Source organism: Pagrus major, chromosome 16, assembly GCF_040436345.1.
Source record: "Pagrus major chromosome 16, Pma_NU_1.0".
NCBI lineage: Eukaryota > Metazoa > Chordata > Actinopteri > Spariformes > Sparidae > Pagrus > Pagrus major.
Window position 1 is genome coordinate 1,013,341 of NC_133230.1, and position 17,500 is coordinate 1,030,840.

Consider the following 17,500-nt stretch of genomic DNA (forward strand, 5'->3'; position numbering starts at 1 on the left):
GACACTCTGCGGACCTCGTCCAGAAACTCGGGTCTGTTTGGGTCCTGCTCAGATTTCTTTGCTGCCCCATTTTGTTGTAGTTGAGGGAAGTTCTGTTAATTCTTCAGCCCAGCTGAGAGACCACAGTCACCAGCCCCCCCCCCCCCCCCCCCCCCCCATTTATTTATCATCCAGAAGCTGATTCTGGTATTCCCGCTCAGAACTGTGTCCCAAAACCAGGTTCTGGCCCCGAAAACAAACCCAACACTGATGCCTGTGCACACAGAGCAGTGCATCTGGGTCCCAGTGAAAACACACTGAGCCACCTGTCAGCATATGAAATAACTGCTGGTGGTTCTGGTCCTGGTCCTGGTCCTGGTTCTGGTCCTGGTCCTGATAACTGAGTAGAGTTGTTTGTTTAGTTGCTGTTTGGCAGCAGATTCTTCAGCAGTATTTTGATGAAGCTTATTAAAGAAATGATTCACAACTTTAGCTGATACGTTACTACGTTACTTCCACTTCTCTGAGTACTTCTGTCACCAGAACTTTGACCCTTTACAAGAGTTCTGTGTAAAATATGGACTGAAGTTCTTTTCTCAGGATCGGTGTGAAATTATTCAGTTTACAGTGAAGCAACAAGCTCATCGGGATATTTTCTGAAACCAGTCCGCTCAGCGCAGCCAGGCGCTGCAGCTTCAGGAGACACGATAAAACACAAGTTATCACAGAAAATGACAGATTTCTTCACCGATAGCGGTAAGCTAGCTTAACCTAGCTAACACTGGCGTTAGAGAGCTAACAGCACCGGTAGCTAACAAGCTAAGCAGCTGGCTCAGTCTCCCGTCAACTAGCTGGTTAACAGCCTGGTTAATTAACTAATCTGTGTGGTTAAATGTGAAGACTGTAGTGAAACTGAAACATCCGCTAATTATCAGCTCAACCAGCGGCTACACGGAGATAAAGAGCGGTTAGTTAGCTGTTTATCAGGATGACAGTCCTGAAAAAATCTCCTCCGACAGACTCAGTGTCGTTTGAACTCCCTGCAGCCGGTTATCGCCGCTGTGCGCCGCCGAAAAGAAGCTTTAAAGAAGAAAAATCAGTTTGACGAACCTGTCTGCTTCTCCCGGACGGACGCCGCCATGTTTGATGTTGTTAGTGGTGACGGAGCGGCTGATGACGTGGCAGCAGCCCGGCGCGATATGAGCACCAGAGAGGAGGGGAAGAAGGAGAGGTCTCACTCTGCCAATGTTTCCAGAAACCAACTGTCAGTCAGAGAGGAGGGGAAGTTTGGAGAGGCCTCACTCTGCCAATGTTTCCAGAAACCAACTGTCAGTCAGAGAGGAGGGGAAGTTTGGAGAGGTCTCACTCTGCCAATGTTTCCAGAAACCAACTGTCAGTCAGAGAGGAGGGGAAGTTTGGAGACGTCTCACTCTGCCAATGTTTCCAGAAACCAACTGTCAGTCAGAGAGGAGGGGAAGGGTGAAGAGGTCTCACTCTGCCAATGTTTCCAGAAACCAACTGTCAGTCAGAGAGGAGGGGAAGTTTGGAGAGGTCTCACTCTGCCAATGTTTCCAGAAACCAACTGTCAGTCAGAGAGGAGGGGAAGGGTGAAGAGGTCTCACTCTGCCAATGTTTCCAGAAACCAACTGTCAGTCAGAGAGGAGGGGAAGTTTGGAGAGGTCTCACTCTGCCAATGTTTCCAGAAACCAACTGTCAGTCAGAGAGGAGGGGAAGTTTGGAGAGGTCTCACTCTGCCAATGTTTCCAGAAACCAACTGTCAGTCAGAGAGGAGGGGAAGGATGAAGAGGTCTCACTCTGCCAGTGTTTCCAGAAACCAACAAGCGCTATCAAAGAGGAGGCAATGAAAAAGAGGTCTCACTCTGGCAATGTTTCCAGAAACCAACAAGCACTATCAAAGAGGAGGCAATGAAAAAGAGGTCTCACTCTGGCAATGTTTCCAGAAACCAACAATCAGTCAGAGAGGAGGGGAAGGTTGAAGAGGTCTCACTCTGCCATTGTTTCCAGAAACCAACAAGCACTATCAAAGTGGAGGCAATGAAAAAGAGGTCTCACTCTGCCAATGTTTCCAGAAACCAACAAGCAAACACACTACTGTCAGTCAAAGAGAAGGGAAGGATGAAGAGGTCTCACTCTGCCAATGTTTCCAGAAACCAACAAGCACTATCAGTCAGAGAGAAGGGGAAGGATGAAGAGGTCTCACTCTGCCAGTGTTTCCAGAAACCAACAAGCACTATCAATCAGAGAGAAGGGGAGGATGAAGAGGTCTCACTCTGCCAGTGTTTCCAGAAACCAACAAGCACTATCAAAGAGGAGGCAATGAAAAAGAGGTCTCACTCTGGCAATGTTTCCAGAAACCAACAATCAGTCAGAGAGGAGGGGAAGGTTGAAGAGGTCTCACTCTGCCATTGTTTCCAGAAACCAACAAGCACTATCAAAGAGGAGGCAATGAAAAAGAGGTCTCACTCTGCCAATGTTTCCAGAAACCAACAAGCAAACACACTACTGTCAGTCAAAGAGAAGGGAAGGATGAAGAGGTCTCACTCTGCCAATGTTTCCAGAAACCAACAAGCACTATCAGTCAGAGAGAAGGGGAAGGATGAAGAGGTCTCACTCTGCCAGTGTTTCCAGAAACCAACAAGCACTATCAAGCAGAGAGAAGGGGAGGATGAAGAGGTCTCACTCTGCCAGTGTTTCCAGAAACCAACAAGCACTATCAAAGAGGAGGGAACGAAAAAGAGGTCTCATTCTGGCAATGTTTCCAGAAACCAACAATCAGTCAGAGAGGGGGAAGGATGAGGAGGTCTCACTCTGCCACAGTTTTCAAAAACCAGGAAGCATACATACAATACTATCCCATGACTATATATAAAGAATCTATATGTCAATTGTACTAACAGTTAGAAAGGAGGTCAAATTACAGAGGTCTCACTCTGCATACATTTACACCTGACAATGGAGGTCACCTCCACGGATCACTGCTGCATCAGAGCAGAATCTAATGTGACTCCAAGAGACCTACAGAAATTACATATTGCATGTATAAAATTATTATTTTATAGTCCCATAACAGTTTGACTAGTGCACATGTGTGTTTGCATGCTGTTGATTTAAGTTCCCTGTATAAATAAATGTTTAAAATTGACTCTGAGCAGATAAATATCAGTCAGGAAGTCAAAGAAGCACATTAAGCTGTATTTCTTTGCGTTCGGTTATTTAAAGTTAAAGAAATCAGGACAACAAAATGGTTTGTTTCTGCTTTTATGATCCACAACAACAAAAGGAAAGGTCATATCTGAAAACGAGCACAAACAAGCAAACAGGAAGGAAACACAGAACAGATACAACAAGTTACAACGGATATAAAAGGAAATATATAATGTTCGATAGATATCCACCAACGCAGAGAAAGAAATCAGAAGAAGAAAGAAGAAAGGCTTTATTTCAATTACTGTGAAAAATACAGATGTGGCCTCTGCAGTAAGATCTCAGGTGTTATTACCCCATAAAGATGTGGAGATCATCAGTTGAAGTCATTAATATCACAATCCATTAAAGCTGGAGTGTGTAAGTTATTTCTGGCATCATTTGGTCAAAAATCAATAATAACCTTTCAGCATATTGTAATTCACAGTGTTATGACAGAACACTGGACCTCTGTGTCTCCTCTCGGCTCTGTATTCAGGCTTTAAAAAAATCAGTGCCGTGACGGCAGTGTTCAGCCAATCACAGTTCATTTAACAGAGCAAGCTGTTTTGGGCCTTCCTATTGGTTGCTCGACCAAAGTCGATGCGGGTTCACCTTCCATCGGTGGTGAAGGTGCAGTGGCAGAGCCAAGGTCAACGTCAAATGTATTGTCAGTAGCGTTATATATACACGACATACAGAGGACGTGTGCCGTGTAAATATGGATGTGACAGTTATTTATTTTCAGGTTGCGGTGAAAAGAAAGAAGTGTCTGAATAAAGTGGTTGTCTCCGATAGTCCGTGCATGTGGGGGTAATTGTTTACTTTAGCGTTATACGTTGTTTTATTCTTAGCATTCACACCTCTTCCCCGTGATATATAAGTGTTGCTGTTGTCATTAGGTTATGCTGTATAAGTATCACGTCAGTATGACAAATATCGTGGCGTTATTAGTGCCAGACATGAAGGCTATGTCATGCTGAGACGTTAGCAAGAAATAATTGTTGTCGGTCTCTATCACGAGAGAAAGGTAAAATACTTTCTTATCTGTAATTCGGCCACGGCAAGTGTATGACAGAAAAGTTCCCACGTGAATATTTCAAGCGCCACAGTCGCACACGTCCACGAGAATTCAGGCAAAAGACGGGGAGGAGCTACGGAGTCAAACAGGGAGGGGAGGGGGGAGCGCGGTTGTTTCCATCCCAGTCTCATACGTTTTTCACATATTCTACAAACTCCAGCTTTAATTTACTCATTTGACTCCGTTTTAGGGTGCAAATTATGAGGTTCCTGTAATTTTATCTACCAAATGTTATTTTTATTTATTTTTTTAATCATTACTGCTTTGAGAAAACAAAGGTTTGGAGGTAGGAAGTCTAATCTTCAACAAGAACATTTAATTTGATCAAATTATGTATCTGAGCCAACCAGAAGCCAGCATGTCTGTAGTTTCTTTCACAGTTCTGAGAATAAACACAGTAACGAGTGAAAAGTCTGACATAAAAAACCAAACAGTGTCAGATTGAAACATGTTCCTTAAAATCTGATCAGTGACATTTCACCCTTTTTCAATAAAAAATTTTAAAGAAAGAACAAAAACACAACAAACAAGATAGAAAAGCACAAACAGAAAATCTCAGCATCTTTAAATGCGATCTTATATACAACAAAAATATGAGTAAATAAAAAAGTAGCTCTTAAAGACAAAGTTATAAAACCAGCACCATCGTTTTTAAACTGGAAACAAAGATTTTCATTACATCACGTTGAAGCTGGAAAAGAAAGTTTCAAGGTTTCAAGATTTTAAAAAAAGGTTTAAGAATGAGTTTAAGGTTTTTGCTTTGGCTTTGCTCTGAAAATATTTTACTCATCAGCTTCGTTAGTGAGTAAAAAGACACCTGAACACACCTCAAGTGTCCACGTTCAACACGTCGGTCAGAGTTAAAGGATGTTCATCATTTGAGTTTTCTTCTCTGTATCATTATATCATTAGGGTTAGGGTTAGGGTTAGGTGTAGGAAAACTACACCAAACTACAAAACAAGATATTTGTGTTTTTTAAAGATTTCAGTAGGAACCAATGAGCCACAGACAGGAAGTCAGACCGCATTAAGAGATGGACCAACATGTTGTTGGTTTGAGTCTGAACATGAAGGATTTGTTGATGATAACAAACAGCAGTCTGAACCTGACCAATAAAACTGAACCTCACTGATGAAGAAATCATAAAAACAAAATCAGAGACGGGCGGTAACAATATATTAAAGGAACAGTTCGGCCAAAAAGTAAAATCCAGTCATCATCTCCTCCCTCCGTGTTGATGAAAGTCAGGTGAAGTCTCGTAGTCCACAGAACATTTCTGGAGCTTCACAGTAAAACAGAGTTGCAGCGTTCTGCTGAACAGCTGAAGCAGCTGGAGATGATTTAAAGACGGAAAATATACCAAAAAAAGAAATGCTTCAAAACTCCATTAAAACTTTGCTGAATTAGCTGTTAGCACTTCCTGTTAGCAGTGAACCTGTGGATGTACAGACGACCGTCACTGGATCACTGTGACACTGAAGAAAACTTAAAAACATGAAGTTTCTAAGGCAAGTTCTGCACATGTGAGGATCAATGAGTGATAATCGTCTGTACTTAACTTAGAAAAATCATGTTTTTAAGTTTTCTACAGCAACTCTGTTTTACTGTGAAGCTCCAGAAATGTTTTGTGGACTACGAGTCTTCAGCTGACTTTCATCATCATGGAGGGAGGAGATGATGACTGAGTTTAGATTTCAGGGTGAACTGTTCCTTTAAATCAGCTCTGCTCGGTACACAGCAGTAATCTAACAGCTACCTTGATATAAAAAACCTCTGACAGAACTTCTGAATGTGTCTCAGTATGTAAAATAAGAAACATTATAGAAAACAGCTCCTCTCAACTGATTTCTACCTGTAGAAAGATCAGAGTTCTCCTCCTCTAACTCTCTGTAGGGAGGAGGTGCACATGGTGACTGATGGCCTGCTCCATGGAGCTCTTGAAGGCCTGGTAGGAGGAGGTGACGGGCAGGAGGAGGTGTTTGGAGCCGGGCTCCCTCTGAGGGAAGAGCCCCTCGTCCTGAAACACCTCCCCTCCCGCTCCTCCTCCTCCTCCTCCTCCTCCTCCCTCCTCCTGCTCGACTCCTGGTGGGGAGGAGATGATGGGGTGGAGGAAGGACATGGAGGGAGGAGGGAGGAGGCCAGCCGCTGGGACCTCCCCAGCTCCTGTGGCAAAACGAAGGAGGTCCTGCAGAGAGATGGAGCTCCGACCAACTGAGGAGGAGACGAGGAGTTTATCAGTGTGAACATTTGTTTTCAGAAATTATTTTGTAGTCCTCACAGCTTTGACATGTTTGTCCCTGTTCAGCTTCCATCCTTCCTGCTCTGAGCTGCTGATTTGAGGAACGGTCGACCTTCAAACGGCTTTTCATGTGTTTGATAATTGATTTTACAACCGAAAAGCTGAATAATCTAAATTCACATTCCCAAACTTAAGAATAACGCGGCCCAACTTGGAATTGGAAATTAAACTTGTTTTATCAGTTCTGATTACTTTTACAAGTAAATACTTGATCATAAATATTTTATGGTCATTTTAAACTAAATTGAACATTAAAAGCATTTATGTATTCCTTGTAAAAGGCCTCTCACTCATCTAAATTTATTAAATCTCTTCATGTTCAAGTGTCAGTTCAACTAAAACTAACAAAAGACTTTAAAAAGCCTGTTTTTACAGAGAAAACAGAATCTTTTTTAAATCTCACGTCTAATTTAACGTTTACATTTAAAAACTCATATTTCTGCTGTGTGGATGGTTTCATCACATAATAAATAATATATAATAAACCTCCCGTACCTTCACACTCCAGCAGGAAGTGTCTCCAGAAGCTGATGACGGCCGTCTCTCGGTTCAGTTTGTCCTCCTGCTGTGAGAAGTTGACGGTGAAGAGCCGACTGACCGCCTGAGCCGTGAGTCGAACCGCCGCCTCACAGAAAACAGTGCAGAACGCCGACGGGTAGAGCTGCACCTGGATCAGATTAAAGGACCGATGCTGTGATAAACTGTCCCGTCTCACGTTGTGCTGTCTGATAAACCTTCAGTGTGTTAATACGGAGATAACAGAAAACTTCAATCACCTGATCAAAAACTCCCAGCGTCTGCAGACCCTCCCGAAACCTGCAGGAGGAGTTAATACAGTCAGGATCTTTAAACACAGAGTGTCAAATAAACAGCACAAATACAGAAAGATTCATCGTGACTATGATGCCTTAACAGTACAGTAATTAAGGGTTGGGCAGGTTTCCGATGCAGCGTACGAACGTCAACCAGTTAGATTTTGTGCAGACCAACTAAACCAGCTGTCCGCTTTTGTACGCAGCATGTTCACACTAAAAGCCCTTCAACAGACAGAAACTCTGAAAGGCTTTTATTGTGAAACATCAGGAACGTGTTGTGGAAAGTTTATTCACATACGTGACAACTTGAAATGATGCGTCATCTTTTCTGCATCTTGATTACATACAAAGTCAATGATGAGACGAGATCTATGAGCTGTACGATGACACATCTACTGTACTGAGACAGGACAGAAAAGGAGCTGGTGTGGAGGAAAGTGAGCGAGGAAGTCAGACTACCTGGTCAGTCATGGAAATATGTCTCAGCACAGCATAGCTCCGATCGATCTGAACTCCATTCAGGAAACAAACATTTTAAACGTTGTTGTTTTGATCGTTTGTTGTTGTGAGAAATGAAAAGGCGACGTGTCACAGTTGCCCTGATGGACTGTAGTGCTGCTACACTCAATCACAGACTCTCATTTTGTTCCTCTTGGGAGCGGCTGAGTCTTGTTTGACATCTAGTGGTGAACTTCAGTATTACTAGTCCAGTCCGGTCATATTTTAATCGACCAAACTCTACTGTGATTTAACACTATCCCTGGTTATTTGAGTCAAATTTTGCACCACATTTAAAGCATCAATAAACGTGTGTGTACCTCTGCAGTGGCAGCTGCATCCTGGTGATCAGAGTGAAGCTGACCAGATTCTCCACCAGAGCCTCTCTCTCCTCAAGGCTGCTGATTGGTTGGTTGCAGCCGGCCAGCTCCAAGTACTCCCAACTGGCCGCCATGACTTCTTTCAGCTCGTCCAAAGACTTCGCCTCTGCGATCTAAAATCAGACAAACAATCAATATCAAACCTCTGATTATAAATGAATCATAATCTCTAGTGCTGTTATTGTTACTTTGTGCGGTAAAGACTAAAACGTTCATCACTCACCCTGCTGACTTGGCGACTGAAGTGTGTGTTGGGGGTCATGTGTGTGACGGTGAGCGGCTGGTTGGGTGGGTAGTTGAAGAGACACTGGTAGAGAGTGCGAGAGAAGAAGCTGACAGGAGGACCGCCGTGAACCAGAGAGAGAGCGAGCAGGCAGCCGACGTCAAAGTACAGGTCGTCCCGCAGAGCTACACGCACACACGAGAGTCATTAGGACAGGAAACGAAACTGAGGTCGATGAAAAATGAAATGGCAAAAAAACTGAATATTGATTGATACCCTGGGAGTCCAGCGCCAGGTTTTTGGATCCGTCTGGACCTTCAAACACCACAGAGTCCTCAATCTGCTGCACCAGCAGCTTCAGGAAATACTGCCTGGCTGTGTTGCTGTCCTGGAGGCTGCTGGGAAATGAAGTCCGTCTGTAATCTTTGAACCTGGTCAGATACGGCAGAGTTGATGAGAGGAGACAAATGAAAACGACCAGATGAAAATGAAGATGATGAAGTTTGTCGTCCACTCACCTGACAGACAGAGTGTGTGTGGGGTCGAAGTCGGCCCTCCTCACCAGCTCCACACCGGCAGCCAGAGCCCGATCCCCACTCACCTCCACCTGGACACTGAGGGGGAGGAGCTGAGGCACCAACGCCTGCAGGACCTCTTTAGGTGATCCACATGCAACAGGTAACGACGGCCTGACACAGAAAGAGATTTCATCTAAATGTCAGTCAAGTTTAAAGGATCATTCCTGCTTTTTTATTCCTCTCAATTTCAGGAGCAGCCTCGTGATAAAGCAGGTAACCACACAGGTGTGTTTTGTCCAGTAACTGAACCAGGTAAGAGAGGTTTAAGTACGGCTGATGGAGGACAGGCGTGTGAGATCTGTGTACCTCTTACAGCTGATGGGGGTGTGGAAGGAGGACAGGTGCGTTAGGTTTGTCCTCTTACAGCTGATGGGGGTGTGGCTGGAGGACAGGTGGCGTTTAGAAAGCAGACTCCTCCTCTGACCTCCCTGAGGAGACGCGACCAGGGAGGCTGCAGAGGACAAGCACATACAGCATACTTAAACAATATCAATAACTTCAAATAATAAAGACGGTAATCCTAAATGATGTGGATTATGTTGTGTTTATAAATAATTATGATAGAACTCAGAGCAGAGTCATAAACCAGCGGATCAGTCCGTCTATCAGTGACTCAGACCTTTCCCGTCTGTAGCCTGTTGACAGTCACTGCAGGCCCAGTCTCTGGTGTCCAGCTTCAGCCCCGAACACTTCCTGTGAGTCCCTCCAGATCCACACAGCCGGCAGCGAATCACCTCAAACCAACTGAAACAAACAAGAAGGGTCCTCCACAGACTCAGCATCACAGGAGCTTTAGGCTTGTTAAATTCCTAATATTTCTCTGCACCGCTAAAGCGAACCGTTTCACATGTGACCTCATCTTATGAGTGGAATCTGTATTTAGATTGTGAAGGAAGTGAAAGAAATCTCGTACCCGGTCTTGGCGGAGTGTGTGCGTCCGTCATTGCAGAGGCAGGTAAGAGCGTCACAGCGCGTATAAACCTCCAGCAGCTCTGAATACGCGTTTGCCTCCAACTCCCATGAGGCATCTCTGCAGATAGGAACATATGGAGGATTAGAAAACATTTTGTTCTGCCTGACTTCTGTTTCCATCTACCCACAATCCCCTTGTCTTCTGTGGTCTCTCTTACTGTTAGCATTACTGATGATGTTACCTCTCTGGGATGTATATTCCCATCCTGAGCATCTCCTCCTGGAAGTTCTCCTTGTTGTTACACAGAGTGCATCTGAAGAAGAAGAGGCCGGCACTGTGGGCCTGACGCTGACACACACAAACACACAATGGTCAACTCTACACAACCTGACACGCTTGAAAACTTACAAGAGTAGATAAATGTACATGCTGTTAACCATCCGTACACTCTGCTGCTGGTTTTATGGGTCAGTTCATCCAAATCACAAAATTCCAGCATCCAGCATAACTTTACTAGCAGCTCTACTTATCATTTAAACACTAATGCAGACAGTCTGCAGTCTGTGGATGATCCACAGTAACCCGGACGTTTAACCATCTGTGTGGCTGCATGTTACCAAGGTGAGGTGGAAAATATGTTTTTTGTAGGCAGATGCTTTAGTACGCAGCACAAACAACTGACTTAATAAAATAAACACCACGGTGACACAGCGAGCGTACCTGCACACAGTCCCTGTGGAACCAGCTGGCATGGCAGGACGGACATTTGAGGATGGAGTAGCAAAGGACGGGCTCGATGGAGTCCAGACAGATGGAGCAGGACTGAGGCAGACTGAGGTCTGAACCCACACACAGAGACTGAGTGGGACTGTGATCCGGACAGAAAGACCTGGACACAAAGACGCAATCTAAGACTGTTTTTTGGACAAAAAATCTTTATTCTTATTCAAGCATTGCAAGCATAAGGGTGAGTAGTGTATATGTGGTCATTAGAGTGAGTTTGCTCAGTCTGCATTTTGCCAACGGGTCAGTACATGTATAAAGTAAAGAGACAGTATTACTTTCAGCGGTCGGTTTTAAGATTTTCTCACAGAAGACAAGAAATTACAAGATGGATGAAAGAAATTAGATAAAAGGTTTGTAACAATCTGACCTCAGAAACTCAAATTTCAGACTATTTAATGACTTTTAAGATCCAGTGCTTATAAAATACGATTTAAGGCTTTTCAAGACTTTTTAAGGACCTGCAGGCACTCATAGTTCTGGTGTCTTGATGTGGGGTTGTATGAGGTCAGACAGGCCTTTCCTTTGGGACTACATTCCCTCAAAAGTTTTCCGACTGGCAAGTTTGAACATTTTTAAAGTAACATTTTGTATTTTAAGGCAAATAAAAAGTTAAATGTAACAATCAGAGATTTAGATCAATGGAGCAAAAAAATCAAAAAGTACAATACTTCATTTTGCAAGATGTGTTTGTTATGTGACACCTTGAAATAATGAAGATGAAAATGATTCATACGTGCCTGAAATGTCAAATTACTACTTACAACAAACTACTTATCGAGTTTGAGTTTGAGTTCTTATCATGTTGGAAATAAATGAATAAAGGAGTGATTTCAGACACAACTCAGCATTACTTTGTCTCAAATACTCTTCAGACTGAAGAGATGATGATTAAAGTGTTGAATGTGTTGTAAGCAGAACTCACGGGAAGAGTCCAGTGAACTGAGAGATGAACTTCTGTTTCCTCCCACAGGGGAAGTGGATCATCTTCTTGCAGCTTCTGACGTAGCAGCCGACACACGCTCCCTTCTTCTTACAGCAGCAGCACGTCTGAAACACACACAGCAAACAGAAAAGAAGCAGAAAGGGTGATTGTCACAATCGGGTTTCAGTGGTCTGGTTCTTACTGGTTTTCTCACTAGTTGTTCTTCTGTGTTGATGATAAAAATAAAATTTTCTCACCAGTCGAGCCGAGCGGCGGATCTCCTGTTTGATGTCGTCCACCAGGAAACCAAAGACGCCCTCGTCCTCCTTTCCTCGCTGGTAAACTCCACAGGACGTCAGCTGAAACACACACAGATGATCACAGAAACTCGTGTGAAGAACTCAGATGTTGGTTGTTCTAAGTGTTATGATCTCAAGTCTATGAAAAGGCCTCACCAAACATAAGTAGTGAACAGAGAATTTGTGCTCTTTGAGCGTGACTTTTTCTCCAAACATGGCCGGATCATCATCACTGAGCCTGCAGAGGGCACAGCCTGGAGGGAAGGACATCATATCAATATCATAGATTATATATATATATATATATATATATATATATATATTATATATATATATATTATATATATATATATATATATATATATATATATATACACTTATTATTTAATTATTCACAATATGAGACATCATCATCTGGATGTCTTGAAATGTTTGACTAATAATAATTTCTGTACTACTTTACTTTATTGAGAATATACCTTCTCAAAGCACCAACAGTCATCTCCAATCTTTTGCCACATTAATATTATTTTTTATCGCATTTGGTCACAAATATTGGGAAATGTAATTTTGTCAGTGTTTCCATCACTCTGGACAATGTTTATAACATTAACAATTCCCTTTCCACATATTACTGCTTCATCTTTGGAACATTTAATTACAAACTGCTCGTGAACTATAATTTCAGATTAAAGACCTTCGTGCTGCTCGCTTTGACCTGTTCTGTTCTATAACAGACAGCAGCATCAGAAGCTCCAGTAAAACATTGATTATAGTGATCATGCGAAAATCAGTCAGACGTGTGAAGCTGTCGATGACTCACACTGCTCCGGGCTGCTGCTGCCGCCGTCTGAGCCCGACAACCTCCTCGCCTTCTTCTTCATGTTGATGTGAAGCGACCCTGCAGGGGTCAGAGGTCAAATCTATTGAGCTTTTCATCCACACAAAAACATTAAGACACCCTGCTGGGTCCAACTGCAACTAAATCAATTGAAATTCAGATTTGTCAAAACTCGCAGGAACTTTATTTTAAATTCTAGTGGAGATCAAAACACTTTGGGAGAAAGTTTGTAAAATTATGTACAAAAAAAATCTACACATACATATTTATTTACAGCCTTTGGGTTTGAATTCATTCTGAAACAATTAGTCGACTAGTTGCCAATAAAACTTTAAATTTATTGAGCAAAAATCCCTGATCAGTGTCTTTAATGTGAGGATTTTCTGTTTTGTTATGAATTTTTAACCATTTTCTGAAATTATTGCATTTAAACAATTCATAAAAAAGCTCAATTTAAATAACAAATATATCGCACAGTGTAAACATTTATAACTTCAATAATTTGAAGGAGGTTGAAGTATAAAAGTGCACAGCCAGGTAATTATTTATACACTAAGATTATTTTAATTCGGTTTGGTAAATATTATTATTATCACCTCCAATAAGAAAATGTACAACTATGATAGTTTTACTACCTGTATTGTGTAGAAACAGTGTGGTAACAATATTGTGATAATCAATAGTTTGGTCTATAAAACGTCAACAGAAAAAGAGAGAGAGGAAGTTTTTTAAATGTCTTGTTTTCAGTAACAGATTCAGTTTACTGTGATATTAAACACAGAAAATCCTAATAATCAATATTTTCAATTAGCTTTGGCTGGATCGATTAATCATAATCAAAATGGTTCCGGAAAGTTAAATTCAGATGAACTGGATGGTAGCGAATGAATAAAAGAAAATAAACTAAGCTACGCTAATATTATGCTAATCTAACTAGTTATGCAACTGTTCAGTATAAACTGAGACAAGTGACACAACGTTAAACACAACGAAGTGACGTTAACGTTATGATACACACGCTTATCATAAATATCTGAACCAGCAGCTTTCTAAATGTGATAAAAACGTATAAAACATCAAATGTAAGACAGACGTGCAGTTTTACTTCCTCGGAGGCTGATGAAACAAACGTTGGGGGAGAAAATGTCGGACTTTTCTTCAGCAACAAGCGAAAAGAGGTTGTCAGGAAAACGTTAAATGAAGAACCTACTTTACATTCAGCGCTGAAGAGTTTCAGGCTTCGCTCATTTTCGTGTCGTTTTGTGGAGATTTATTCCGACAGTTTGTGTTTATTTGTGATTAACGCCGTCGAGTTTTAAATTTCCCTCTTTCAAAACAAAAGGACGTCATTTCCGCTTCCGCTTCTTCTTCTTCTGCGGCTGCAGGAGTTCTGCTGCGATCTTTATCCGGTTTGCTGCTGTAGCGCCCCCTCATGGCCGGCTGGTTATTACCTCGCAGGTGACCTCTCTCAGGTGATTAACACACGAACAACCACATTATTATTATCACAAATAATGCGGTTCTTAATGTAATGACTTTTACTGACGATGATAATAAATAGAAGCTACAAAGAAACATGTTATTCTGAAGAACCAAACCTGACCGCCAGTTCAGAGCAGGACCATGTTGTGGAAATCATTTCTTAACTTTATTTAAATAAAAAATAAAAAATAAAAAATCTTTTCACAGCAAGGCAGAATATAAGATACATTTTGACTTTTCTATCTCATAATTTTGACTTTTCATCTCATAACTTGACTTTTTATTTCATTATTTTTGACTTTTTTAAATAATAATTTTGACTTTTTATTTTATAATTTTGACTTTTTACCTTATAATCTTGACTTGAATCACTGAAACACTGTTTGAAGCTTGAAAGGTGGCAGGGTCCGCCACATATCAACAAAGTAAAACAGTATAAATTGCTTACTCAGTTTATTCAGTCATGAAGACAAAGAAAGTGCACCTTTAAGTGTTCACAAACTCTTTTGCTTTTAATTAAGCAGTATTTTTACCCAATTACTGAACACGAGTACAATCTGTACTTTGAGTTTTTCCCATTTTCTGCTACTTTATACTTCTTCTCCACTCTATTTATTTGAAAACTTTAGTTACTTTGCAGATGAAAATTAACAATACAAAACAAACAATAATATGATTAAGTATTATTATGACTTTTTTATGTAATGTTATAATTTTGACTTTAAAAGCTAAAATATGTATTTGTTCTCTCATCATTTTTATTTAAAAGATCAAATTTCTTGTTACAATAAGTGTTTTTATTCTTTATTGTTCCCAACTTTTCTCTTTAAAGCTTAAACTTTACATTACCATCTCTTCATTTTGATGCAGAAAGAGATTTGGACTTAATTTTGATTTATCGTGAGTATTTTTCTCTTTTCCCGGCACAAATGTTCTTCCATACTGGGATGAGTTTGACTCCGAAGTGTTGCTCTGGATGAAAAAGTAGAATAGTTTGTTGAACTTTAGACTTTAACCCTCAGACTCTCCTGTTTGCATGTAAACAGACCTTTATCACCACACTCCTCCTCCTCCTCCTCCTCCTCCTCCTCCTCCTCTTCGGACTACCCGATTACATCATGATGACATCATCACTGTTTCAGTGTTAAATGGGCTGGGATGGATGTGAGTTACACCACATGCAGGAAAACCATCATTTATCAGGCCTGAACACAGTTTCTGCATCTACATGATCTTTGCTGAAGACTTAATGCCAGACTCCATATGGAAATCTTCCTCTTTTAATATCTCATGCTCAGCAACAAGTTTAAAAAAGTGTTAGAGCTTAATATGAGATGTCAAGCAAATGAATGTAGTCTTACGGTAAATTTGGCTGATACAGTCTGTATTTTAGGAAATTATTATTTTTTGTTTCTGTCTTGACAAAATGAGACACATTGCAAAATATCAAAAGCGTCTTAAATATGATACATTTATTAGTGGGGTTTGGCATAAGTTTCTTTTAAGGGTCTTGAAAAGTTTAACCTACAAAGTGTTGTGCACATCAATCAGTCAGGAGAGCGACAGTGTAGCTCAGGCTCCATCCAGCAGGGGGCGGTACAGGACACAGAGATGGTAACATGAGCTCTAAATGAACAAAATCTCAACTCAAAGCCCACTTACACACTTCTTGGGGCTTTTAACCGCATCTCACAGTCTTCATCGGTAAATGGAGCTGACTCAGGTGAACTCACATGAGAAAATACAATATGTACATAAAGACAATAACAAGATCTAAGATCACTTGAGCCTTTTTCGCAGCTTTTAACTGCATCTCATGGTCTTCTTCACTGACATCAAGTGTTTTATTTTTATTTTTCACAAAAAATCTAAAGTAGAGCTTCACCCTCATGTTTTATCTGAGCTTTCAGCCGCATGTCACGGTCTTCATCAGCCAGTTGAACTCCAGCAGGTGTCTCTTAAGTAATAAAGTAATTTCAGCCACATCTCACTGTCTAGTAAGGGAACCTCGAGTTAAGAGTGTAATATAAAATAAATATAGATAGATGACAACTCCAACCTCTGAGGAAGAAACGAGATCTGGTCGAAAGCTCTGAAAACACAAAGTCATCCAGAATTGTTTGAGAATAAGAAATAAATATTTGATGTCCATTCAGAACTCCATTCAGAATTTGCCAAATTATGAAACTGTTACATATTCAGAGACAGACCCCACAGTCAGCGGCTGTATCTGTTTCTAATAATAAACAAACGTGTGTGTGTGTGTGTGTGTGTATGTGTGTGTGTGTGTGTGTGTGTGTGTGTGTGTGTGTGCTCCATGCTGCGTCACAGGGGGAAGGGCGGTGCCCGCAGGTAGGCGCACCAGCAGCGGTCACATCACCACAAACACACAGTCAAACCCAGTCTCACGCACACACAGAGGGGGCAGTGTGTTCATAGCAGCCGAGACTCCCAGGTGCCAAACACACACACACGCACACACACACACACACACACACACACACACATACACACACCCACACACAACACACACACTCCTCCGGTCAGCCTGAAGGACGCACTGAGCGATCAGCAGCCTGTTTTCAGCCGGAACATTTGGAAATATCGAAACAGGGAAGTTGGAGCGGAGCGGGTGATCAGCATGTTCAGCTGGGTGAACAAGGAGCAAGGTGGACGCAACAAGGAAGGAGAGATGTACCAGACGGTGACGGAGGGACTGCAGACTCTGTACACCAAGAAGCTGCTGCCGCTGGAGGAGACCTACCTCTTCCATGACTTCCACTCTCCGGCCCTGGAGCCGGCCGACTTCCAGAGCAAGCCCATGGTGCTGCTGGTGGGCCAGTACTCCACCGGGAAAACCACCTTCATCAGGTACCAACCACCACCACCCGCTGGGCGTGCGTGAGCCTGCTCGTAAAATCACCGTTAATAGTTGTAAAGTGTGCTGGGAGGGCAGAGAGCTGCACCACATGCGCTAAAACCACCTTTATCAGGTGTTAAAATCTACAGCCCCTACACTGTGTCAATACCAGACCTCACAGGGAAATCCTCCTATTAAAGGCTCCCGAGATTATAGGTGCAGATACAGAAGAGGCAGCGCGTAATCTGAGATGTCAAATAAATGCGTCGTGTTTTGTCGTAAATTCGGTTTACATGAAATCCACCAGAGCCGATCTGTATTGGATTGTATCTGTCTAAA

General features: G+C 41.9%; 3 protein-coding genes across 3 annotated transcripts in view; 1 reads left to right on the forward strand and 2 right to left on the reverse strand.

Annotated features, from left to right (window-relative positions):
- The window catches only part of scfd1 (sec1 family domain containing 1), a 28,619-nt gene extending 27,478 nt beyond the window's left edge, over positions 1-1,141 (reverse strand). Inside the window, exon 1 of the mRNA XM_073483886.1 lies at positions 1,090-1,141. Coding sequence (XP_073339987.1) covers positions 1,090-1,120 — 31 coding nt within the window. The 5' untranslated portion in view covers positions 1,121-1,141. The remainder of the gene's footprint in view (positions 1-1,089) is intronic.
- Positions 1,142-6,144: 5,003 nt separating this feature from the next.
- On the reverse strand, positions 6,145-12,862 carry g2e3 (G2/M-phase specific E3 ubiquitin protein ligase). The gene is made up of 16 exons (XM_073482869.1): positions 12,802-12,862; positions 12,135-12,232; positions 11,937-12,038; positions 11,680-11,804; positions 10,692-10,860; positions 10,213-10,319; positions 9,972-10,088; positions 9,678-9,802; positions 9,398-9,509; positions 8,999-9,169; positions 8,757-8,911; positions 8,481-8,665; positions 8,198-8,370; positions 7,341-7,380; positions 7,060-7,231; positions 6,145-6,476 (listed from the first exon to the last, which is right to left on the reverse strand). The coding sequence occupies exons 1-16, from the start codon at positions 12,860-12,862 to the stop codon at positions 6,145-6,147; spliced, it is 2,244 nt and encodes a 747-aa protein (XP_073338970.1).
- A 3,855-nt stretch (positions 12,863-16,717) lies between these two features.
- The window catches only part of ehd4 (EH-domain containing 4), a 26,486-nt gene continuing 25,703 nt past the window's right edge, over positions 16,718-17,500 (forward strand). Inside the window, exon 1 of the mRNA XM_073482870.1 lies at positions 16,718-17,172. Coding sequence (XP_073338971.1) covers positions 16,943-17,172 — 230 coding nt within the window. The 5' untranslated portion in view covers positions 16,718-16,942. The remainder of the gene's footprint in view (positions 17,173-17,500) is intronic.

Coding starts and splice junctions, on each gene's coding strand:
- g2e3 (XM_073482869.1), bottom strand. CDS start 12,862: ATGAAGAAGAAGGCGAGGAGGTTGTCGGGCTCAGACGGCGGCAGCAGC. Junction 10,089..10,212: donor GGAATATACATCCCAGAGAG/GTAACATCATCA, acceptor TCCTATCTGCAG/AGATGCCTCATGGGAGTTGG. Junction 8,371..8,480: donor TCAGTCGCCAAGTCAGCAGG/GTGAGTGATGAA, acceptor GTCTGATTTTAG/ATCGCAGAGGCGAAGTCTTT.